We start from the raw sequence: 26,029 nt of genomic DNA on the forward strand, positions 1-26,029 counted from the left end.
CTGTCAATGGACATTTAGGTTGTTTCCATGTCCTGGCTATTGTAAATAGTGCTGCAATGAACATTGGGGTACATGTGTCTTTTTGAATTATGGTTTTCTCAGGGTATATGCCCAGTAGTGGGATTGCTGGGTCATATGGTAGTTCTATTTTTAGTTTTTTAAGGAACCTCCATACTGTTCTCCATAGTGGCTGTATTAATTTACATTCCCACCAACAGTGCAAGAGGGTTCCCTTTTCTCTGCACCCTCTCCAGCATTTATTGTTTATAGATTTTCTGATGATGGCCATTTTGACTGGTGTGAGGTGGTACTTTATTGTAGTTTTGATTTGCATTTCTCTAATAATTAGTGATGTTGAACATCTTTTCATGTGCCTCTTGGCCATCTGTATGTCTTCTTTGGAGAAATGTCTATTTAGGTCTTCTGCCCATTTTTGGATTGGGTTGTTTGTTATTTATTTATTTTTTAAAATTATTTATTTATTTATTTATTTATGGCTGTGCTGGGTCTTCGTTTCTGTGCGAGGGCTTTCTCTAGTTGTGGCAAGTGGGGGCCACTCTTCATTGCGGTGCGCGGGCCTCTCACTATCGCGGCCTCTCTTGTTGCGGAGCACAGGCTTCAGACGCGCAGGCTCAGTAATTGTGGCTCACGGGCCTAGTTGCTCCGCGGCATGTGGGATCTTCCCAGACCAGGGCTTGAACCCGTGTCCTCTGCATTGGCAGGCAGATTCTCAACCACTGCGCCACCAGGGAAGCCCCTGTTTGTTATTTTGATATTGAGCTGCATGAGCTGCTTGTATATTTTGGAGATTAATCCTTTGTTTGTTGCTTCATTTGCAAATATTTTGTCCAATTCTGTGGGTTGTCTTTTCGTCTTTTTTATGGTTTCCTTTGCTGTGCAAAAGCTTTTAAGTTTAATTAGGCCCCATTCGCTTATTTTTGTTTTTATTTTCATTATTCTAGGAGGTGGGTCATAAAAGATCTTGCTTTGATTTATGTCAGAGTGTTTTTCCTATGTTTTCCTCTAAGAGTTTTATAGTGTCCAGTCTTACATTTAGGTCTTTAATCCATTTTGAGTTTATTTTTGTGTATGGTGTTAGGGAGTGTTCTACTTTCATTCTTTTACATGTAGCTGTCCAGTTTTCCCAGCACCATTTATTGAAGAGGCTGTCTTGTCTCCACTGTATTCTTGCCTTCTTTGTCATAGATTAGGTGACCATAGGTGCGTGGGTTTATCTCTGGGCTTTCTATCCTGTACCATTGATCTATATTGCTGTTTTTGTGCCAGTACCATAGTGTCTGGATTACTGTAGCTTTGTAGTATAGTCTGAAGTCAGGGAGCCTGATTCCTCCAGCTCTGTTTTTCTTTCTCAAGATTGCTTTGGCTTTTCAGGGTCTTTTGTGTTTCCATACAAATTGTACAATTTTTTGTTCTAATTCTGTGAAAAATGCCATTGGTAATTTGATAGGGGTTGCATTGAACCTGTAGATTGCTTTGGGTAGTATAGTCATTTTCACAATATTGATTCTTCCAATCCAGGAGCATGGTATGTCTCTCCATCTGTTTATGTCATCTTTGATTTCTTTCATCAGTATTTTATAGTTTTCTGAGTACAGGTCTTTTGCCTCCTTAGGTAGGTTTATTCCTAGGTATTTTATTCTCTTTTTTTGTGATGGTAAATGGGGTTGTTTCCTTAATTTCTCTTCCTGATCTTTCATTGTTAGTGTATAGGAATGCAAGCGATTTCTGTGCATTAATTTTGTATCCTGCAACCTTACCAAATTCATTGATTAGTTCTAGTAGTTTTCTGGTGGCATCTTTAGGATTTTCCGCGTGTAGCATCATGTCATCTGCAAACAGTGACAGTTTTACTTCTTCTTTTCCAATTTGTGTTTCTTTTATTTCTTTTTCTTCTCTGATTGTCGTGGCTAGGACTTCCAATAGTATATTGAGTAATAGTGGTGAGAGTGGACATCCTTGTTTTATTCCTGATCTTGAGGAAATGCTTTCAGTTTTTCACCATTAAGAATGATGTTTGCTGTGGATTTGTCATATATGGCTTTTATTATGTTGAGGAAGCTTCCCTCTATGCCCACTTTCTGGAGAGTTTTTATCATAAATGGGTGTTGAATTTTGTCAAAAGCTTTTTGTGCATCTATTGAGATTATCATATAGCTATGTAGTTGAAAAAGGAGAATTTTATGAGCCTTTTCAGATAATTGGGGATTTTCTTCTTCGAGAAAGTGGTAGTTTTTTATTTTTTTATATATATATGAATTTAGTTGTTTATTGGCTGCGTTGGGTCTTCGTTGCTGCATGCGGGCTTTCTCTAGCTGTGGCAAGTGGGGACTACTTTTCGTTGTGGTGCACGGGCTCCTCATTGAAGTGGCTTCTCTTGTTGCGGAGCATGGGCTTCTCTTGTTGCGGAGCATCCTCTGGGGATGGCAGACTATACTTTGACAATGCCACTTCAGTCAAATTATGTGTACATATTTGTATGTATACGTACATACATATCTATGGACAGTATATGGCATTCTGGGGGTTTTATAATTCACACATATCATATTGTACTTATTTTTTCCATAACTTGCTTCTTTTGACTCAGCAGTATGTTTTTGAGATCTATTCATATTCTATATACTAGTAACAATTGGAATTTGAAATGTAAAAAATTATCTGTAATAAAATTTAAATAAATTGTAAAGGAATTTAAATAAATTTAAAGGAAGATGTGAAAGATCTCTATACTGAAAAACTACAAGTTATTGCTGAGAGATACTAAAGAAGATTTAAATAAATGGAAAGATATGACGTATTTATGGATTGAAAGACTCAAGATGTCAATTCTTCTCAAATCTTTCTATAAATTCAGTGCATTTTATAAATTTGTTTATTTATCTTTTTATTTTTGGCTGCGTTGGGTCTTCATTGCCGTGCATGGGCTTTCTTTAGTTGCGGCAAGCGGGGGCTACTCTTCGTTGCAGTGCATGGCCTTCTAATTGCAGTGGCTTCTCTTGTTGCGGAGCACGGGCTCTAGGCGCAAGGGCTTCAGTAGTTGTGGTTCGCAGGCTCTAGAGCGCAGGCTCAGTAGTTGTGGCGCATGGGCTTAGTTGCTCCGTGGCATGTGGGATCTTCCCGGACCAGGGCTTGAACCCATGTTCCCCTGTATTGGCAGGCAGATTCTTAACCACTGCACCACCAGGGAAGTCCCTACCACATCTTCCTTATCCATTCATCTGTTAATGGACATTTAGGTTGTTTCCATGTCTTGGCTATCGTAAATAGTGCTGCTATGAAAACATGGGTGCATGCATCTATTCAAATTAGAGTTTTATCTGGGTATATGCCCAGGAGTGGAATTGCTGGGTCATAGTTCAACTCTATTGCTAGCTTTTTGAGGAACCTCCATACTGTTTTCCATAGTGGCTGCACCAATTTACATTCCTGCCAAGAGTGTAAGAGGGTTCCCTTTTCTTTACACTCTCTCCAGCATTTATTATTTGTAGACTTTTTAATGATGGCCATTCTGACTGGTGTGAGGTGGTACCTTATTGTAGTTTTGATTTGCATTTCTCTGATAATTAGCGAAGACGAGCATCTTTTCATGTGCCTATTGGCCATCTGTATGTCTTCTTTGGAGAAATGTCTACTTAGGTCTTCTGTCCATTTTTCAACTGGGTTGTTTGTTTTTTTGTTATTGAATTGTATTAGCTATTTGTGTATTTTGGAAATTAAGCCTTTGTTGGTCACATCATTTGCAAATATTTTCTCCCAGTCTGTAGGTTATCTTTTCATTTTGTTTATGGTTTCCTTTGCTGTGCAAAAGCTTATAAGTTTGATTAGGTCCCATTTGTTTATTTTTGCTTTTATTTCTATTGCCTTGGGAGACTGACCTAAGAAAATATTGGTACGATATATGTCAGAGAATGTTTTGCCTATGTTCTCTTCTAGGAGTTTTATGGCGTCTTGTCTTATATTTAAGTCTTTATGCCATTTTGAGTTTACTTTTGTGTATGGTGTGAGGGTCTGTTCAAACTTCATTGATTTATATGCAGCTGGCCAACTTTTCCAACACCACTTGCTGAAGAGACTGTCTTCCTATTGATATTTTATTAATTTAGGTCCTCATGATTTTATTACTCTAATACATGATTTCCAAGCTGTGTTCTTTAGAGCCTAGGATAGAGTTTCAGGAGTGGGGGGAGTGATGCAGGGATGGTTTTTACAGTGAGAAGAGGACTAAGACCAGGACCCCAGGAAGCACCAGAATGAAAGAGTGGAAGAGAGGCAGGGCAGAATCCAGAAAGAGGATTGCACAGGAAGAGAACAAGGCAATGGTTGCCACTGAAGCACTGATTTACTTTCATGTATGGAGGAGCTACTTCCATTTATTTTTCCTAAAACTTTTCAAAGCTCTACCATTTCATTCTGGAAAAGGCCATAAGCCATCAGTCTTATCCTCTCTATCGAATGTTGGAAGCAGCCTGAGTACAGTGGAAAGATCACCAAAGCTCTGGCTCCACCCCTCGTTTGTTGGGAAACCTTGGGCAAATGATAACTCTGGAACTTCAGTGTTTTCATTGGTTAAAACGTGTAACAGGGTCGTTTATAGGAGAAAACTATAATCATGTATATGAAGAAAGCACTATATGGTATTTGCTAACATTTGCCCATGTTTCTAGATGTCAGGCCTTGTTTAAAAAGCTTACCTGTATTATCAAGTTCTGCCTTTAATTCTCTTATCAACCCTAAGATTAGGCACTATTATAATTCCTGATTTACGAATATGAAAACTAAGGTTCAGAGAGGTTAGTTTGCACTCAATATAGAGCGTGTGCACGATCTATGAATACACTTTTTTCAACTTCGTTAATAAAAAACACAAGAACATTACAGAATGAAGGTAAATGTAAAATGGGCTTAATAACTCTAGCCGGGATATCAAGAGAGTTAATTAGGCGCTAAACACTGAGAGCTAGTCCTGAGAAGCAGCAGAAAAGCTAGATCTCACGTGGGCCGTCAGTTGTCTCGGAAAGGGGCGGGGACGCTGGCACCCAAGACACAAGGGCACATCCGCCGGGAGGACCTAGGTAGTAGGAAATCTCAGAAATGGAAGTGGGAAAATTGAAAGCACCGAAAACAAACTTTGCCTAGATCACAGTTTGAACCTGTAGTGTTCACTGCCTTTTACGAAGACAATGAGGCCTATTGATGAGGCTGTTTCATTTGCTCGCTGAGAAACTCCCAGGGAACCGGGAAAACCAATCTGCGACCCAGCTTACCCGCAAGCCGTCTCCCAAGGCAACTGGGAGGAGGCGTGGTCTGAGGGTAGGTCCCGCCCTCTTTCTCCAACTCAAATAACGATTGGCTTGGAGGCGCGGCGGTGGCGCCGGGAGGCGGATCCAGGATCCCCAGCTCTGGCTGGGCAGCGCAGCCATTTTGGACTGTGTGGGTTTCCGGGACGTTCCGAGTGCGTCCTAGGTCCCGGGGATTCCGCAGATCACAGGCCCAGGGCCCGCGTCCGAGTGTCAGGTTGGAGCCGGGAAACGTCCCGGGGGGTAGCGGCGGCGGGGGCAGGATGAGCGCGGAGGCGGCGGACCGGGAGGCGGCCACCTCCAGCCGGCCCTGCACCCCGCCGCAGACCTGCTGGTTCGAGTTCCTGCTGGAGGAGTCGCTGTTGGAGAAACATCTGCGCAAGCCCTGCCCGGGTAAGCGCGGCGCCTGCAGCTCAAGTGGAGCGGGACCCGGCCACCGGCGCTGCCCTCCCGTCTCTCACCATCCCGCGCCTTCTCGGCCACGAACCTGCGGCTCGGGAGGCGGGGACCGGAGCCGAGCTCTGGCGAGGCCCCCAGCTAAGTATTAAACACACCAGTGCGGGGGCACTGCTGTGGGAGGCCAAAGAAAGGCGCAAAACAAAGGCGCTTCCGCATCCACCCCCTTTTACTGTTCGGGGTTTTAACACCTGCGAGATGGCCTTGTGAGAGTATTTGGTTTGGGGAGGCTGGCTCGAACCCTCCTCTTGACAGAACCCCGCACAGTTTGGGGAGATGGGGAGAAATCAGCTGTTCGGGGGCTGATCCTGACACTAATTAGTTAACTATCTTAGGTTCCTATTTAACTGTTTTATCCCTCAACGAGGAGACTTTACCGACTCTTAATTATATATTTCAAAGTTAGGCTGTAAATCAAAATGAGGAAATCTTTGAAAGCAGAAAAAAACTGCAGTTGCAAGATGGTTATTGTAGAATGATGATCATGATTAATATCCCAGTTAATGAGTGCTCTCAGGGAAGGTGGAAAACCCCAGGCATTTCTGGAAAGAGGTACTGGCATGAAAACGTTAAGTTCCTTGGATGATATTTTGCTGATTAAGTTTGAATCCAGATGTGGCTTGTTCAGTCTAATAGACTGGCCTTAGTCTCCTGGTGGAGACTGCTGTGCGAGAAGCTAGTGTACTTCACTTGGGCAGTTTTACCACCTATATTATATTATGTTCTTTTAATTCATTGCTTTTGACTAACGTTTGTTGAGTGTTTCTGCGTGCCAGTCACTGTGCTTAATGCTTCATATCTGTTATCTCATTTAATCAGTCTTCATAGTAATCCTGTGAGGTAGGTGGCATTATCCTCTATTTTGCATGACAGAAACAGGTGCAGAGGTAACTTGATGCAGGTCCCACTAATTAAGCGTTAAAACAGTGATTCTAAAGATGACATCTCTTTCCTCTAATTGACATTCGTTGTTTGCTGAACTGGAAATCTATAACCATTATGTTCTTCCCTGTAAAGTGCTTTCTTCTGCAGGAATCTGTTATCCTTTCTTCCTTACACCCTTCCTGATCTTTCCCTTTAATCCCCAGGCACACTTCTTATAAATCATAATCCTTAGTTATTCTAACTACACAACTGTTTGAATTTTTTTTTAACTTTCTTAATTAATTGAAGTATAGTTGATGTACAGTGTTTCAGGTGTACAGCAAAGTGATTAAGATACATATATATATATATTCCTTTTCAGATACTTTTCCATTATAGGTTATTATAAGATATTGAATATAGTTCCCTGTGCTATACAGTAGGTCCTTGTTTATTTTATATGTATCTGTCAATCCCAAATTCCTAATTTATTCCTCCCCCCTTTCCCATTTGGTAACCATAAATTTGTTTTCTTTGTGAGTCAATTTCTGTTTTGTAAATAAGTTCATTTGTATCACTTTTTTAGATTCCACATAAAGTGATGTCATATGACATTTGTCTTTCTTTGTCTGACTTACTTTTCTTAGTATGATAATCCCTAGGTCCATCCATGTTGCTGCAGTGGCATAATTTCATTCTTTTTTATGGCTGAGTAATATTCCAATGTATATATGTACCACATCTTCTTTATGCATTCATCTGTCAGTGGACACTTAGGTTGTTTCCATGTCTTGGCTATTGTGAATAGTGCTGCTATGAACTTAGGGGTGCATGTATCTTTTCAAATTAGAGTTTTCGTCTTTTCCGGATATGTGCCCAGGAGTGGGATTGCTGGATCATATAGTAACTCTATTTTTAATTTTTTAAGGAACCTCCATACTGTTTTCCATAGTGGCTGCACCAGTTTACATTCCTGTCAATCATGTAGGAGGGTTCCCTTCTTTCCACACCCTCTCCAGCATTTATTATTTGTAGATGTTTTGGTGATGGCCATTCTGACTGGTGTGAGGTGATACCTCATTGTAGTTTTTTTTGTTTTTTGTTTTTTGTTTTTTAATAAATTTATTTATTTTTGCTGTGTTGGGTCTTCGTTTCTGTGTGAGGGCTTTCTCTAGTTGCGGCGAGCGGGTGCCACTCTTCATCGCGGTGCGTGGGCCTCTCACTATCGCGGCCTCTGTTGTTGCGGACAGGCTCCAGACGCGCAGGCTCAGTAGTTGTGGCTCACGGGGCCAGTTGCTCCACGGCATGTGGGATCTTCCCAGACCAGGGCTCGAACCCATGTCCTCTGCATTGGCAGGCAGATTCTCAACCACTGCACCACCAGGGAAGCCCCTCATTGTAGTTTTGATTTGCATTTCTCTAATAGCGATATAGAGCATCTTTTCATGTGCCTGTTGGCCTGTTTGGATTCCTTTGTGGTCAAAAACTAATACAGTGAATCCTTTGGATCTTCATAATTAGAACTTAAGTTCAAGAATTATTTTCTTTTAAATCCTAGATCCTGCACCAGTTCAACTTATAGTCCAGTTTTTGGAACAGGCTTCTAAACCTTCAGTTAATGAACAGAACCAAGTTCAACCTCCACCTGATAACAAGAGAAATCGTATTTTAAAGCTTCTTGCTCTTAAAGTTGCCGCACATTTGAAGTGGGACTTAGACGTATTAGAGAAAAGGTATACAAGATTTAAATGAATTTATTTTTAGTACTGTTAGATATCTTGGTTTATTTCAATATGTGTTCTTATAATATTGGCCCATAAAATGAAAATTATTTTTCTCTGCATTCTTGGTAAAATATGCAAGTAGTTTTCAAAAGATGTAAGAAAATATTCGACTATTAGATGAATTTAAATAACCTTTTAAAGTATAAACTTGGTGTTATCAATAATGAGCCATTTTATTATTGTTCTTTTTTTTGATGTGATAAGTAGAGAAAATCCACGCCTAAACAGTTTTAAATGTTCAGTTTACTTTTACATTTCTGAAGAAAATGAATAAAAATTAATGATGGATGGTACATAATGTTATGGATGATTCCCTATTGAATAATTCAGTTAATTTTACTGGGCATAAATCAATCACTATCTCCCAAACCATTAAGCTGTCTTATTAGAATCAGTGGTTATTTGTTTATAAATAAATAATTTCAAAGGCGTAGTTATAAAATGATTTGTTTTCATCCCCTTCTCACAATTTAAAAAGAAATACCTTATAGAACATTTGGGAAAATTCAGAAAATAGGAAATAATAGAGGAGGGAAGAGAAGTATTTTTAACATTTTTGTGTGATTTTTGTTGTTTTTCTCCCTTTATTTTTAAACAAAGTTGTGAACATACCTTATATACTGTATTGATTTGTTTTATTTCACATAGCAGGATATCATGAGCATTTTCCCATTTTGTTTTTTGGAGTTTATTCCATTGTATAGATAATTTATTAACTGTTCCTCCATTGACAGTTTTCTCTAGTTTTTCACTTTTATAAATGACAGAGCCTTAAATGTCTATGTCCGTAAACTTTATCTGAATTTCGAGTTACAGCCTTAATATAGATTGTTAAATTGCTTGGTCAAGTGGTATAAACATTTTTAAAGCACATGATGCATATTACCAGATTGCATTCCAAGAGAGTTGTATTAGTTTATACTCCCACTAGTAGTATTTAAACATTGTTTTTTCACCATATCTTCTATAGCATTAAAATTAGAATTAAAAAAAAAGTTTTATTCTTTAATCTAGGGGGAAACTTATCCATTAATAGATTTGAGGCATATCAGCAGGTAGCAATGTGTACAAAAAAATATGATGTATATGTTATACTTGGAAAATTGAGCATTGATTGGCTATTTGATGGTAAGCAATTAAAATTCTTTTAGATGTGAAATTTATACTGTCATTATGTTAGGAGGAGATATATTCTGAAATACTTGTGGAAAAATGATTTAATATTGGGAATTTGCTTCACAATAATATGGGAAGGAGGGAAGTGGGTGGAGTGGAGATGAAACAAGATTGGCCATCAGTTGATAATTGTTGAAGCTGGATGATGGGCACATTGGGCCATATTATATTATTCTGTCTACTTTTGTATATGTTTAAATTGTTTTCATAATGAAAGCTTAAACAGTCTTTTTGAATTTGATAGGTATATTTTCATATAAGTTGTTGAGACAGGTTAATAAAATGGTCCTGTAGATTTACTCCTTTAACAGTATAATTATTTTTAGTGAAAATACTGAATTGTGTATTTTGTGCTTACACAGCTTATATATCTTTTGATTCTTCCTTTTTAAGTTTGTCTGTTCCAGTATTGAATATGTTACTAAATGAACTGCTGTGCATCAGTAAAGTCCCTCCTGGAACAAAGCACGTAGACATGGATCTGGCCACTTTACCTCCAACCACTGCCATGGCTATACTTCTCTACAATAGATGGTAAATGTTTTCATAAACCTGAAATGTGTTGGGCAGCCTTTCTTTAATTGCACTCTGACTTTCAGGAATATGCTTTTAAGTTACCCCTTCTACTCTAGGGATCTCTCAGAGGATCTTGGGAACAGTGAATCTGTTGGTGGAGAAAATTTATGACTGCATAGATGAAAAGAATTCTGATAAAGATGTGGATGACTTACAAAGTTTTTATTATATATCAATTAGAATTTCAGATAGCTTTTAAGTCTTCTAAGGAGTACTTGAAAAAATACTTGAAGTGTTATTTATAGTGTGTTAAATTTTGGTTTTTTGGTCTTTTTTACAGGGCAATTAGGACAATTGTTCAAAGTAGTTTTCCTGTCAAACAAGCAAAACCTGGACCTCCTCAGTTAAGTGTGTAAGTTGGCCAATAAGACCCTTACTTGGCACTTTTTTCATCAGAATTTTTTTTTAATTTTGTAAGTTTTTAATAACTCCTGGTACAGAAGGAGTAGAGCAGAAATTGGAGGGCAGAAGGCCTGCATAAAGGTGGGTTTGGAGGAGTTAGAAGGGTGAGAGATTCAGATAGTGCTTTGGATATCTAGAGTAGAGAGCTCTGAAAAAGAAGGGGAGCACTTTGTAAATTGTGCCTTTCATCTTAACATTAGCTGACCTGCTTCCAAGTATTAAGATTGTTTTCATTTAATTAAATTTACTTGAAGGAGATATATTTGTTTTGTATGCTGGAAATTATTTTAATTTAGAGTGCAAAAGTTAATTACCATAGTTTGATCATATCCAGAGTTTTAAACCTAGTTCTTAAATTCCAGATAGCAACTTACCCAAATTTGGAGGAAGAGAGTATAGTTTCTAACTTGATACAAATGAGCTTTTGCTATCAGTAAGTTTTATTCTTAAACTGAGGGTTTGTTTATCCTTAATGTCTTAATCATTAGTTCATCTCAAGAGTTTAGCAGCATTCCTAGCACATTTTAAATGCCTAAGAAATATCTGATAAGTAAATGAATAAATGGAAGAAATCATTATTTCTAGGCAACATTATTTTCTAATGCTACCTACAAATATCACCTAAAAATATCATTAGTAGAGGGACCCTGGTGGCGCAGTGGTTAAGAATCCGCCTGCCAATGCTGGGGACACGGGTTTGAGCCCTGGTCCAGGAAGATCCCGCATGTCGTGGAGCAACTAAACCCGTGCGCCACTACTGAGCCTGAGCAACTACTGAGGCTGCGCTCTAGAGCCCGTGAGCCACAACTACTGAGCCCGCGGGCCTAGAATCCTGTGCTCGGCAACAAGAGAAGCCACCTCAGTGAAAAGCCCATGCGCAGCAACGAAGACCCAGTGCAGCCAAAAATAAAAATAAATTAAAAAATATATATATCATTATTAGAAAATCATTTTCTGGGTAATGTTTTGGTGCTTAGCGTTTGTGTTATATTTTTGTTTGTTTGCATGTCTATATCACCATGCAGATGCTTATCTTTTGTTACTTTTTTTTTTTTTTTTTAACTTTTTAAACACCAAAAAACTGTTTGAGGAAATGAATAAATGAAGAAGTAAAAAAAAAAAAAAAAAATTGAGAGTTTTTTTTTAATACAAAGCAAATGAGAAAATAATGGTAAAGGAGCATCAGCATTGAGTTTTTGTTTGTTTTTTAAGCATGAAAAGAAATAGCATTAAAAAACATTTTTATTTAAATTCAACCTCACTTTCAAGAATGATCTTTAAGCTTTGAATTTTCAGTCTTTCAAGTAATGTTTGATACTCTTCAATCATTTCTCTTTTAGTATGAATCAGATGCAACAGGAGAAAGAGCTAACAGAAAATATTTTGAAAGTGGTGAGTATTGGTATCAGTTACATTCTAACCTTTCTGGGACATATTTAGAGCATATGTAGGTGCTTCTTCTAATCTTAGGTATATAAGAGTTGGCAAGGTCTAGATGCAATGGCATTTAGATTTTTACTTGTTAGAACATAGTTTGGTAATATTCTAAATCGTACATTAAAAAAAAAAAAAATTAATTAATTAATTTTGGCTGCGCTGGGTCTTTGTTGCTGTGCCCGGGCTTTCTCTAGTTGCGGTGAGCAGGGGCTTCTCTTCATCGCGGTGCGCGGGCTTCTTATTGTGGTGGCTTCTCTTTGTTGCAGAGCACGGGGTCTAGGCGCACGGGCTTCAGTAGTGGTGGCTTGCGGGCTCTAGAGCGCAGGCTCAGCAGTTGTGGCTCACAGGCTTAGTTGCTCCGCAGCATGTGGGATCTTCCCGGACCAGGGCTCGAACCCGTGTCCCCTGCATTGGCAGGCAGATTCTTAACCACTGCGCCACCAGGGAAGTCCCTGTACATGTTTTTAATGTTAATGAGAGTGCTTTACCACCAATTCTGTTGTCAGATATTTCACAGTACTTTAGCAGATGTGAGAAATCACTCTTATAGGTGATATGTTTATATTCTTTTATGTTCTCCCAAAATTCTACAATAAACATGCATTATATTTTAAAATTTTATTTTTTAAATTAAAAAAAATTTTTTTAAATTTATTTTTATTGTTATTGGCTGCGCCGCACAGCTCTTGGCATCTTAGTTCCCCAACCAGGGATTGAGCCCGGGTCCCGAGAGTGAAAGCGCCGAGTCCTAACCAGTGGACTGCCAAGAAATTCCCTAAAACTACTTCTGTAGTCAGAAAAATACAGTTATTTTTTAATTGCTCTAGTCAGTATAAAAGTAGAAACACGGTAGTTCCCGTAATTTAAAAATGATCTCTGTAATTCTTTATTTAACATCTACAGTGTGCCAGAGATAACAACTAAAGTGCAGGGGCTGGGAGAGGAGAAGGAAGATAAGAGACAGTCTGTATCTATATACAACAGATAATGTATTTTTAATGTAGAAGCAAAAAACCTGCATCAGTTTATTATTATTATCTAATGCCTACTAAAAATGGCTGGCACATTGAAGCATACAAAACATTTCTTGAATAAATCAGTGGAACTGTGCAAATCTTTAAAACATTTTTCATTATTAACTGTTTTATAGAAGAAAGACATCAATCTTTTCCAATATGTGTTTTCTAATTTCACAATAGGAACCTACTGTTTCATTTAAAAAAAAAAATTTATTTATTTATTTGGCTGCACTGGGTCTTAGTTGTGGCACTTGGGATCTTCGTTGCCATGTGCAGGATCTTTTTTTTCTTTTTTAAAAAATTTTTATTTATTTATTTATTTAATTTTGGCTGCATTGGGTCTTCGTTGCTGCGCGTGGGCTTCCTCTAGTTGCGGCGAGCGGGGGCTACTCTTCGTTGTGGTGCACGGGCTTCTCGTTGCGGTGGCTTCTATTGTGGCAGAGCACGGGCTCTAGGCCTGCGGGCTTCAGTAGTTGTGGCACGTGGGCTCAGTAGTTGTGGCTCGCAGGCTCAGTAGTTGTGGCTCGCAGGCTCTAGAGCGCAGGCTCAGTAGTTGTGGTGCACGGGCTTAGTTGCTCCACGGCATGTGGGATCTTCCTGGACCAGGGCTTGAACCCATGTGCCCTGCATTGGCAGGCGGATTCTTAACCACTGCGCCACCAGGGAAGCCCCCCGTGTGCAGGATCTTTTAGTTGTGGCATGCAGGATCTTTAGTTGCAGCATGCGAACTCTTAGTTGCGGCATGTGGGCTGTAGTTCCCTGACCAGAGATCGAATCCCGGGCCCCCTGCATTGGGAGCGTGGAGTCTTAGCCACTGGACCACCAGGGAAGTCCCTCTTTTTTTTTTTTTTTAAGATAATTTTAACAAATATAATTGCACTCCTGCTATGTTAGAAACATTTTTAAAATAGATTAATACACTAAGCTACTAAGTATCCTGTAAATATTTTTTGGTTAATATAGTCCAGTGCTGCCATTTTTGTATTTTAATAATTTGTTTATTGAACTTTTGTAGCTAAAAGAACAAGCTTCTGATTCTATCTTGGTACTAGAGGCAGCCCTTAAGTTAAACAAGGATCTTTTTGTCCACACGATGAGAACGCTAGATTTATTGGCCATGGAGCCAGGCGTGGTAAATGGAGAGACTGAGAGTTCTACTGTTGGATTGAAAATCAAAACCGAGGAGATGCAGTGCCAGGTATTTATTTCAGTATTTAATCAATGCATGGCAAATTTTTGGAAAATCTTATTTTTAATTAGAATTTATTTCTGCCCTTGTCCCTTTGATTTTGACTTCAGATGCTATTAAGACTTTGCATTGTATTTAATTTGTGAATTTTATAAGACCTCACTTGAAATTTTTCTAAAAGAAATGGAAGGAAAATTTCATTTGATCTTTTGTCTCTGAACTGGTTTCCCAGTTGTATTTAGGAGACTGACAATGCAGTGAGTATGTAACTAATTTACAGTTCGTTCATATTATTAGAAATCTAATCATACCAAAAAAACAAAACTAATATTGTGCTAGACTTTGAAAAATGTGGGGTACTAGAGAAACACCTAGTTTTTCCAAGATTTTAAGGTTGCCTGCTTTCTGTAACTCTGTGCTGTAGTTCCTTTGTTGCTTTCAGCTGTTGTTTGTTGTTAGATATTTTTTGTATTGATGTCTTCTTTTTCCCTGCTGGATTGTAAACTCTTTGAGGTCTCTTTTTTAAATATATTTGCCTCTTTCTCACTTTCTAGCACAGAGTCTTGAATATAATAAAAATTTTAAAATATTTGATGATTGCCTAGAGAGGGCCACTAGCCTTTTACTTTCTGTGTTCTTTTTACATTCTATGTTCATTGTGTGAGTTGGCATGACTTCTTTAATCACTATTTCCCAATCCTGAAAGGGCAGAAGTAGCTCTGACTTTAAACGGTTTGGAGGTACCTTTTCAGATTAGCTGGTTCTGGAGTTGAAAATAATCCCTTTTCAAGACTTGTTAAGATGCAGTCTTGTACAGTAGGAGTAGGAGTCAAGAGGCAGTGACGGTTGGTAACCACTTTAAATGGTCAATGAAACTTCCATGTAGGAGGTTTCTGGTACTGTCATATCTTATACTCACTGAGTCTGTTTAAAGTCTTGGTAACATGTCTGATTTTCACAATGTAGTGGATGATATGACCTGAAAAAACAGAACTCTTACATAAATGTGCGAGGTAAACCCTATCAAATATTCTTTTAATTACATAGCTGAGCCATAATTTCTGTTTTTTGAATAGCAAATTAGTACTAATACTCATTTCCTGGCATGTTAATGTTTAAAGTGCATTTGCAGTCTTTATGTTACTAAAATTTACCTGACTCAAAAGAAAAATCTTAAATTTTTCCTTAGTTAAACCGAAAGTATTACTGTCCTTCAGGGCAGCTTCATTATCAGATTTGTTTTTTTGTTTGTTTTAACCTATTGACCACCTCTTAACTATAGAATTTAAACTCGTTTTAATGGCTAGTCAGTATAATTATACTTGAAAGTATCTTTTTGGTATCTTGTACTCTGCCTGGAAAGGGGAATTATATGTAACTATAATATGTATGCATATGTATGTGTGTTTATGTGTGTTTAAATCTTTCTCTATTATGTATACACACACATACTATTTTTAAAAATTGCTTTAACACTCTTTTACCCTAGATGGAAGGAAGCGCTCTAGAATGAAAATCAGCCCAACATTAAATGTGGATTAAATAGTGTAAAGCAGTATTCTGGAGGCTGAGAAGAATTAATCTTGATTTGTTGAACAGGGCAGAACAGTATCTGTAATGCATATCAGTAAAGAGTAGTTCAGTCATGAGTACCAGAGACTATTACAGCTTAGGAGTTCAGAGGGGAAATGAGTATCTGTTGGCTAAGGTTGGTTTGGTGTAAATGGAAATACGGGGTGTGGAATGAAGTTCATTTGTAGATCTGATGTGAATGGGGAATTGAGAAAACTGGTGTGATTGAAATAGAGGAGAATAGAGAGGTTTGGAGAGAGAAATTAGTCCAGATTCTGAGATCCTTGAAGATCAGGCCTTGGGATTTGAACTTTCTCTTACCTGGGGGAATAATTTGAAGGCTTTTTAAGAAAGTCATATTGAGAAGACAGATCAGTCAGCCTTGTGTAGAGTAAATTTGAGATAGAGTATTAGGAACCTAGAGATCTGGCTTCAAGTCTGGGCTCTGCCAGTATTTGGTTGTATGCTTTGAAGCAGAGATGTCACTTTCTGGGCCTTAGTGTTCTTGTTCATAAAATGGCCAAGTTGAACTCAGTCTTTGAGTTCTGCATTCATTAAATTTAGGTATCAATTTATGAATGTTCTTGGAAAAATATACAGGTTCTATTCGAAAAAGACAACTGGAAATGCATTATCATTTTATAGTCATTAATTCAGATTCTTCAATATTTTATTCTGGCCAGTTCTGTGATAGTAGACATTTGCCCCTTCTATCCCTTTTGGAGAGACACCCCAGTGGCTGTCCCCCTATTCTCTGTTAGAAGAACCCCCTACCTTCTGAGACTTGATGGGAAGCAGAGCCTGTTTCCTATAATAAAACTGAAAACTCCAGACACTAGCATTCTCTACCCCTTATCCTGCCCCAGGGCAAGTATGTCACATAGGTGTGACACACAGATACATTTAGTTTCGACTGAATTAGGAGCTAGCTAGTAAGTCAGTGAAGTGGGGAGGGTAGATAATCCGTTGTGATGGTGAGCCAACAGCAACAGTGACAGTAAAATCTAGTTTCCAGGGGCAGCCCTGGCAGAAGTGGAGCTGCTGCTTTCAGTGTCTAGTGCTGGTGGCTGCAGGTGACGTGATCTGTGGAGTCTAGTGTTGAGATGGCTGCAGTGGTGTTTCACTGCATCAGTTTTGGCTCTTGTTCTGGCTGCTTGCTTCCCTTCCCCTGTTTGTTTTCCAAGCCTGATTCTTTGGCTTTCCCAATAACTCTGTAGGCCACCTGACATCCTGAGGGTAAATCTCTTTTCTGCTTAAGTCAGTCAGAGTTGACTTCTGTTGCTCGTGACTAAGAACATGGATTGTTTCACTGCTCATTGAAATGGTTTTTTCTTTTTTGCTGTATATGTTCCTGTGTTTTGCTGAGATGAAGATGCCTTTGAGTTTTGTCAGCTCTTAAGTTCATGAAAAATTACTGAGCAAATTGGTATTCATTACCATTTTAGGTGTGTTATGATTTGGGTGCAGCATACTTCCAGCAAGGCTCTACAAATCCAGCTGTCTATGAAAATGCCAGAGAAAAATTTTTTAGAACCAAAGAACTAATTGCAGAGGTAAATACAATCATAACAGGCATATGATTTTCAGTCCTTGAAAACATCTATATGTTTTTTGGCTTTAATTTTTCTGATGATAAAAAAGCCCAGTAAGTGTTCATTGTTGTAAATTTGGCAGTTCAAAAAACTAGTGAAAACATCAAAAAAAATCTGTAATACCCCTTTCGTAGTTTTAGCTTATTTTTTTTCCAGTTTTTATTCTTTATGTTTTTATACAGTTAAGCTCATGCTGTAATATGCTATTTTGTATCTTGCTTAAATATTTGAATAGATATTTTAAATGTATTCTATTCTGTTATATAGTTGTGCTGTGACTTTATTTTCCTAATGTTTGGGCATTTAGATTGTTTACTTTTTAAATTTATTATGAAGTTGCAAAATTTATATCTCCAAGCATAAATTTTTGTTTGGACTTTAGATACTTTCAAGTTAAATTCCTGCAAGTAGACTTACCATGTCAATGGTCATTAATTTTTTAAAGGATGTAATAATATGTAAAGCCAAATTGCTTGCTAGGTTCATTTCTCCGAAGGCACTCCAATTAGCAGTGAATTTGTTTTTAATTGCTAATTTGATGTGTGATCTAGAATATCTTTTAAAAATTTGCATTTCCTTGGTTCCTAGTAGGGTAAACATTTTCATGTGTTTGTTGTTTGCATTTTTCTTTTTGTGATTCAGAAAACTGAATTTTAAAGTATATAACTAGGTTTTTGTATGCCTGGTGCCCAGAAAAATTCCCACTTCAATCTTTCCTTTCTTCACCAGAGACATTGATTAAATGTACTAGAGATTTACTTTATTGGGAATCCCCATTTTACTTTGCCTGGGGCACTCATCAGATTTCTAATTTTATGGCATTTCAGGTATAGTAGTTTAAAACTTTAATTTTTTAAAAAAGTGTGTCTTTTAAAAATTTTTTTCTGTTTTGGTTGGAAGCATTTCTGTTTATTCCAGTTGAGTGAAGATTGAGTTTTCTTTGCTGTCCCCCTTTAAATCTCTGCAAGTATATGTATTTTAAAATATTTTAAGCTTGTTTTTAACAGTGTTCACTCTTTGTTAGTGTCTTAATTTTCATACCTACATAGAGTAATAATAATGTCTACCTTTATGTTGGCCTGAAAACTCTAAACCAGGAGTCAGCAAACTTTTTTGTAAAGGGCTAGATAATAGATATTTTAGGCTTTGTGGGCCATATACAGTTTCTGTGGTATAGTCTAATTTGTTGTTATGGTTTTTTTCCCCCCCTTTACAACCCTAAGAATTGTTCTTAGGTCAAGAAATCTATAAAAACAAGCCACGGGCTGGATTTGACCTGTGAGCAATATTTTGCTGACCCCTGCTCTAAACCTTTTAATTTTTTATGGTTCCTCCAGCCCTGAATTTTCCATTAGCATTTTCTTGTACTGTTAAAATGCACTAAATGGGTGCTATTGTTTCTGTTACATTGATGGATAATGATATATACCTCTTACTTTACAGATAGGTTCATTATCTCTTCATTGTACCATAGATGAGAAGCGGTTAGCTGGCTATTGTCAAGCGTGTGATGTTCTTGTACCTTCTTCTGATAGTACATCTCAACAATTGACTCCATATAGTCAAGTCCATATTTGTTTGAGATCTGGCAACTATCAGGTAAGATGTATGATGGGGATACAATAGTGTAATCATAAAGCACCGGAAGCCAGACAGCTGAGTTCAGATCCTGACACCACCATTTACAGTTGTGCCATTTAGGGCAAGCCAGACTGTCAGATTGGCCTATAAAATAGTTTTAATAATTAAGTTTCTTATGAGAATCAAATGAGAAGTTAAGTTTATAAACTCTAAGGCAAAGCACTGGACAGATGTTGACTCATTATTGATATTATCCTTTCTTGAAGGTATAGAATTTGCCCATTTTAAGTACATTCTGTAAGAAACTCTGTAGGCAGAACTTTTAAGTTTTAAAATTACAGGTAGAGAACTTTTAGTTTTATGGAGCCTAAAGTCTTGTGTCTGATCTGAAAGTATGGCCTTGTAACCCTGCCTTATTAGCCACTGCAAACATTAAGACTGAAGGAGAAAGTGAGCAGAGCGGTTTTGGTAGGTTTGGATAGTCTATTACATAGCCCATTTTGCCAGGGAGTCTGGTCATCATCTCAGTTTTAATCATGAAAAGGGCTTAAATTAGTCTGTTGAGATTTTTATTGCACCCTCTGTGTATATATCTTTAGTTTTGTAATGAAAATCACTGGGAATTAGAATTTGTACTTTTAAAATCTTTTTTGGAAAGCCTTCATTCTAGGAAGTGAACAGTGCCTTCATGTTATTTAATTCAAAACAGAAATTATGAAGTGACAAAGCTATAGCATACCTTTAGTTTTGTGTCTCCAAATGGACTTTTAGCCTAGGTTTTTAGTTCACTCTTCTCAACTAGAGTTTATTTTTTTTCAGAGAAAATAGAAGAGAGGAGATAAGTACTTCCTCTCCCTCCCTCGGGCCTCTTTTTTGCAAATTCTGCTTTGCCCTAGGGAAGAAAATTAAACTTTCTTGAAGATAGATTTCAGATACAGATGAAGTCATTAAACACTAGAGATCTTTCAGTTACATATTCCTAGTACAGGCTTATGGAGGGTGGGGATCAATTATGATAAGATATAGAATCTTTAAGAAGGTCCCTGGAATGGTAAGACCTGTGCAAACAAGACCTTGGAAATATTAGTCATAAATAGGCACATATTACTGTGAATACAATAAAGTGCCAAAATGTGTCACTCAGAAAGTAGTGTAATGGGTAGCTAGGAAGGGGGAAAGAGCAATTTTGTTGCAACTCTGAAATTTATCACTTCAGTTATGTATGCGGGAGTATCTTAGAAATCATGTTTACCTTTTTTTGTTTTTTTGTTTTTTTGGTAATAAGATTCTGTTTGTATTAACTATATATTTTTGTTTTGTGCTGATGAAGTAGTTATTGAACAGTTGTAACAAATATGTCTTCTCACATTTAGGAAGTGGCTTACTTGCCCCTGTGTAGCTTATGTTTTGCTATGGAGGTGAAATAGTGGTTGCTTTATAGTTTTGAAACCATTTTTGTCAGTGCTTTTGTGGTAGAGCTGATTAGCTTTAGCTGTTTCCAGAAATCCCCACACTATCACGCCTTCTTTCTCTCTTCCATTGATAAAGAGATAAAGAGTTGATAAAGAACAGAAAAAGACTCTAATAATGTGGGTGTTTCTGTAATTCACTAAATAATATATTTTAAACCATTTAAATTGATTAGAATAGTTTCTTAACATGTTATATTTAGATGAATTATTTTTAATTAATTATTTTAGTGTTTTAAAAAGTTTGTTGTATGAACCCCTCCCCCCTTTTTTTTTTGGTTGCACTGCACGGCCTGTGGGATTTTAGTCCCCCTGCAGTGGAAGCGCAGAATCTTAACCGCTGGACTGCCAGGGAAGTCCCTGAACCCATATTTAAAGTGGATGAGAAGAATTTAAAAACTTTCTCTCTAATAACATAGCTGAATTACTTCTTATTCATTGATTCTTCTCTCACCTCTCCCTTTTGATCTTCAATTTTCAAAAAGGGTGAGGGGGTGCTATTTGTATCTGTAACGTAATTTTAAAATTTTAGAAAGAGAAGATTTTCCTAGCAATATTTTTTTTTCTTCCTAGCAAGATGTTTTAATGATTTTCTTCACTGTGTAATTTCTATTATAGAAAGACTTTTTAAATTTTATTAAAAATTTTTTTGGAAGGATTCTTTCATGATCTTTGAAATGGATGCAATTTTGTGTCTGTGTTCTAGGAGGTAACAAAGATTTTCGCTGAAGACAATTTAACCTTCAGTTTACCTGTGCAGTTCCGGCAGTCAGTCCTAAGAGAGCTCTTTCAGAAAGCTCAACAGGGGTAAGGAAGTGAATTACTTTTTGATTTTTGAATAAAAGGGTAAGTGTGCATTTCAGATTTATCAAAAACATCCCTCCAAACTACCTGTATGTCTGACACACTACTTTCACTTTTTTTTAGTATATGGGAAGTTAACGTGGCCAGAGGAGCCACTTTAATGTTCATCTAATCCATTTTTAAAGTGCTTGGGGAAAAAAAATTTACCTAGCAGAATTTGATTCTGTTACCTAATCTGTATAGCTAAATTGTCCCTTGATAAATTCAAGAACTTCCCATGACTTAGGTATTTACTAACGTGCCTGAATATCGTAAGATCTTACCTCTCAAGAATAAATGGCTCACTCTTGTGATTTTAGTTTTGCAATATATTCCTTTTTATTAAAAAAAATTAGTGTATCTGCTTTTGTATTCTACAGAAATGAAGCTCTAGATGAAATCTGTTTTAAAGTCTGTGCCTGTAACACAGTCCGTGATATATTGGAAGGTAGAGCGATTGGTGTTCAATTTAACCAGCTATTTCTTAGACCTAATAAAGAGAAAATAGACTTTCTTCTTGAGGTAAGACGGTTTTTCCCCTTCTGATTTATAATTTTGCTTTAAGTTTACCAGTGATCTCTTAGCTACCAAATCCAGTGCCCTCTTTTCTGTCTTCATCTGACTTGCCTCTCTGGCTGATAGATGTTACTACTGATAGACCATGATCTCCAACCCTGTCTTCTGCTGGGGCTCTTTTCTGGTTCTCCTCCATCACTGGGTTTTCCTTAGTCCTCCACTGACTTTTCTTTTGCTCTCCCTTTAATGTTTTTATTTACAAAAGTTTTGTCTTTGGCTCACTCAACTTCTCATATCACTTTTTATTCTCATCCAAAACTTCAATCACCTGCTCACTAAAAACCCTTGGATCGTACTTCTTGCCTCTCATGTAGCTCCAGAATCTGTGTTTCTACTGGATCTTTCTCTTTCTTTAATAGTCTTAATGTAATAGACCTTGAGAGGAGTACATAGAGTACAATTAATACCATTTAGTTCTAAACATACAACACTGCCAATGCTCTAGAAGTCCTTCTTATGCTCCTTACCAAACCCTCTCTGCCTCTCCTTGAGGAAACCACTGTCCTGCGTTTTGTGATAATCATTTCCTTGCTTTTCATTACAGTTGTATCACCTTTGTATGTACCCTTAAAGAATATTCTTTAATTTGCCTGTTTCGAACTTTCCATAAATGAAATCATAGAAAATAAAAATTCTTTGTCTCTCAGTGAACATACTTGAGATGTTTTTTTTTTAAATTTTTTTTAAAAATTAATTAATTATTTATTTATTTAATTTTTGGCTGTGTTGGGTCTTCGTTTCTGGGCGAGGGCTTTCTCTAGTTGCGGCAAGCGGGGGCCACTCTTCATTGCGGTGCGCGGGCCTCTCACTGTCGCGGCCTCTCTTGCTGCGGAGCACAGGCTCCAGACGCGCAAGCTCAGTAGTTGTGGCTCACGGGCCCAGCTGCTCCGCGGCATGTGGGATCTTCCCAGACGAGGGCTCGAACCCGTGTCCCCTGCATTGGCAGGCAGATTCTCAACCACTGCGCCACCAGGGAAGCCCACTTGAGATGTTTTTTCAAGTTGTATGCAGATACAGTTTTTTTTTTCCATTGCTGTAAGGTGTTACAACATTATATGACCATGTCACAATTTATTTATTTATTCTTAAGATGATGGACATTTGTGTTATTTACAGTTTGTGCCTATTGTGCTTCTTGGAACATACTGTACATAAATCCTGGTGCACCCACATACGATTTATCTGTTACATTCCTGGAGAAGGTTTATCTGCAATATTACTATATAATTTCCAAATGTTTTTGCCACTAGCATGCATGAGAGTTCTCGTTGGTCAGGATCTTTGTCAGCACTTGGTATTGTCAGATTTCCTGTCAGGGTCATGGTATAATGGTATCTCATTGAGGTTTTAATGTCCATTTCCTTTATTACTGAGGAATTTAGCAGCTTTTCATTTATTTTTTGCACATACAGATTTTGTCTTTTGAGGTACCCATTCCAAGTGGTATGCCTCATTTTTCTGTTGAATTGTCTTTTTTTTTTTTTTTGCAGGAGTTTTTTATATATTCTGTCCTTTACTAGTTTTAAATATTGCAGGTATCTTTTCTGCGTTTCACTTCTCTTTTAACTTTTTTTTTTTTTTTTTTTCTGTGCGAGGGCTTTCTCTAGTTGTGGCAAGCGGGGACCACTCTTCATCGCGATGCGTGGGCCTCTCACTATCACGGCCTCTCTTGTTGAGGAGCACAGGCTCCAGATGTGCAGGCTCAGTAATTGTGGCTCACGGGCCCAGCTGCTCCGCGGCATGTGGGATCTTCCCAGACGAGGGCTCGAACCCGTGTCCCCTGCATTGGCAGGCAGATTCTCAACCACTGCGCCACCAGGGAAGCCCTCTTTTAACTTTTTATTATTTTAAAAGTTCTTAATTTTAATATAATAAAATTTATCAATCTTTTCCATAAAGGAAAAGATTAGTGGATTTCTGTGTCTTGTTCAAGAAAGCTTTTCATATCCTGTAGTCGTGAAAATTGTCCTATATTTTACCTTCTAAAAGCTCTAGAGCTTAGCCTTCTTTTCACATTTAGGTCTTTAATCCACCTATGATTGATTTTTGTGTATTAACATAAAGTATGGGGTCTGATGTCATTTTTTTCCTCACTTGTTCCAGTACCATTTATTGAAAGTTCCATCTTTTTTCTACCAATCTCCAGTGCTACCTCTCTTGAATACCAAGTATCCATACGTGTGCGGGCCTGTCTCTGGGCTGTGTTCTGTACCACTTTTCTGTTTGTTTACCCGTACATCAGTATCCCTGTCTTGATATCATCTGAAGTACAAACCTTGGTTTTCAAAGTTGTATTGGTTATGCTAGTCTTTTTGTGTTTTCTTGTCGACAGTAGACTCAGATTGTCAAGTTTCACAGATAAGCCTGTTGGATTTTTGTTTGGAACTACATTACCTTTAAAAGCCGATTTGTGAAAAGTTAGTGTCTTTACAATATTGAGTACTCTAATCTGTGAACTGGTGTAGGTTTTGATTTATTTAGGCATTCTTTAATGCCCTTTAAAGCTTTATAATTTTTCCATAGACGTCTTTTTATTTTATTTTTTTTATGAACCTGAAAATAGTTTATGCATTGGTATAGAGGTATAGTTGAACTCTGTATAATGATTTTGTTTCCAGCTACTTTGCTAAACTCTTAAAAATTCTGTTTATCTGTAGGTTCATTTGTTTTTCTAAATAGTCTTTATCTGTAAATAATGCATTTTGGTTTTTTCATTTTCTAGCCTTTTCATTTTTATTTCTATGTACTTGTTCTTACTGTGCTGACAATGATCTCCAGTACAATGTTTGGTAGAAAGGGCTCTGATGGGCTTCCTGGTTTCATTCTTAGTCTCAAAAGCTTGCACTCTTTCACTGTTTAGAATGATGTTTATCATAGGTTTTTCTTACAGTTACTCCTTATCTGATTAAGGAAGTTTCTGTTTATCCTTAATTCACTGAAGGCTTTTTTTAAAAAAAAATCATGAATTATTTTTAGATTTTATTAAATGCTTTTTCTATGTCTATTATGATAAGCACGTAATTTTTCTCTTCTGATTGGTTTATATAGTGAAGTATATTAATTTTTAAGTGTTTAAGTACCTTGTCTGGATACACCCAACTAGGTTGTGATCTTTTTTTTAAACTGAGATATAATTGACATGTAACATTGTATTAGTTTTAGCTCATGTTATGATTGTTTTTAATATACATTGCTGGATTTGGCTTGCTAATACTTTAAGATTTTTTTACATTCGTGTGTGAGATTGATGCATCTGTTTTTTTTCTTTCTTGTCCTGTCTTTGATTTTGTTACTAAGGTCATGTGTGCCTCATAAATAAATTGAGGTGTGGATCATTTCTTTTTGCCTGGAAAAGAAAATGGACTCATTGCTTTTTTCAGTGTTTGGTAAAATTTACCAATGATGTATTTGGGCCTGGAGATTTTTTTTGTGGGAAGGTCTTTGGCATTGATTCAATTTCAGTGATTTCATCTGCTGTTCTTTTTTCTTGATTAGTTTTGAGAAGTTCTTTTCTAAGAATTTGTCCACTTTTTCTAAATTTTTAAGTTGATTAATATTAATGTTTTTAGTTATCTTTTCAGTGTTTATAGCATCTGTAGAGATGTCACCTATTTCATATTTTTCATTTTTAAAAAGTTGAGGTGAATTCACATAACATCTCTGTTATGTTGCTTATCAGGAGTTACCACATATTCCCAAACACATGACGACACGTGTACAATGCATCTCTATATTTGAATAAACAATCTCATGAAAGGATACTAAAGTATTATTTATCATAAGGTCTTACATATGGTAGCAAACTTAATTATGTATACAGTGGGGCAAAATTATTAGAATGTAAATATATTGTACATACTCCAAGATGCTCAGATGTGTTATATACTGATAGCGTAACCTATTCATCTGAGCAAAGTACTTTTAAGATACTGTTTCTGAGCATGGTAATTAAAAATACTATTATTCCTTTTTTTCTTTTAATAGCTTCATTGGGATGTAATTCGCATACCATACAATTCACCCATTTAAAATGTACAGTTCAGTGATTTTTAGTATGTTCATAGAGTTGTGCAGCCATCACCTCAGCCAGTTTGACAACATTTCATTCCTCTCTGCCCATTTGCAAAAAAACTCCTTATCCATTAGCAGTCATTTCCCATTTTCCCTCAATCCCT

At 37.2% G+C, this 26,029-nt stretch overlaps 1 protein-coding gene across 2 annotated transcripts in view; it reads left to right on the forward strand.

The window, feature by feature from the left end:
* Positions 1–5,457: 5,457 nt before the first annotated feature.
* Positions 5,458–26,029, forward strand: part of INTS8 (integrator complex subunit 8) — a 46,708-nt gene continuing 26,136 nt past the window's right edge. Inside the window, exons 1-10 of one of the 2 annotated variants that reach the window (XM_061171281.1) lie at positions 5,458–5,711; positions 8,197–8,371; positions 9,992–10,132; positions 10,455–10,526; positions 11,917–11,968; positions 14,048–14,230; positions 17,239–17,346; positions 18,829–18,984; positions 21,142–21,242; positions 21,659–21,800. In XM_061171281.1, coding sequence (XP_061027264.1) covers positions 5,582–5,711; positions 8,197–8,371; positions 9,992–10,132; positions 10,455–10,526; positions 11,917–11,968; positions 14,048–14,230; positions 17,239–17,346; positions 18,829–18,984; positions 21,142–21,242; positions 21,659–21,800 — 1,260 coding nt within the window. In that variant the 5' untranslated portion in view covers positions 5,458–5,581. The remainder of the gene's footprint in view (positions 5,712–8,196; positions 8,372–9,991; positions 10,133–10,454; positions 10,527–11,916; positions 11,969–14,047; positions 14,231–17,238; positions 17,347–18,828; positions 18,985–21,141; positions 21,243–21,658; positions 21,801–26,029) is intronic. The other variant, XM_061171282.1, reaches the window with a different exon arrangement.

The sequence above is a fragment of the Eubalaena glacialis genome, chromosome 17 (assembly GCF_028564815.1).
Source record: "Eubalaena glacialis isolate mEubGla1 chromosome 17, mEubGla1.1.hap2.+ XY, whole genome shotgun sequence".
Classification (NCBI taxonomy): domain Eukaryota; kingdom Metazoa; phylum Chordata; class Mammalia; order Artiodactyla; family Balaenidae; genus Eubalaena; species Eubalaena glacialis.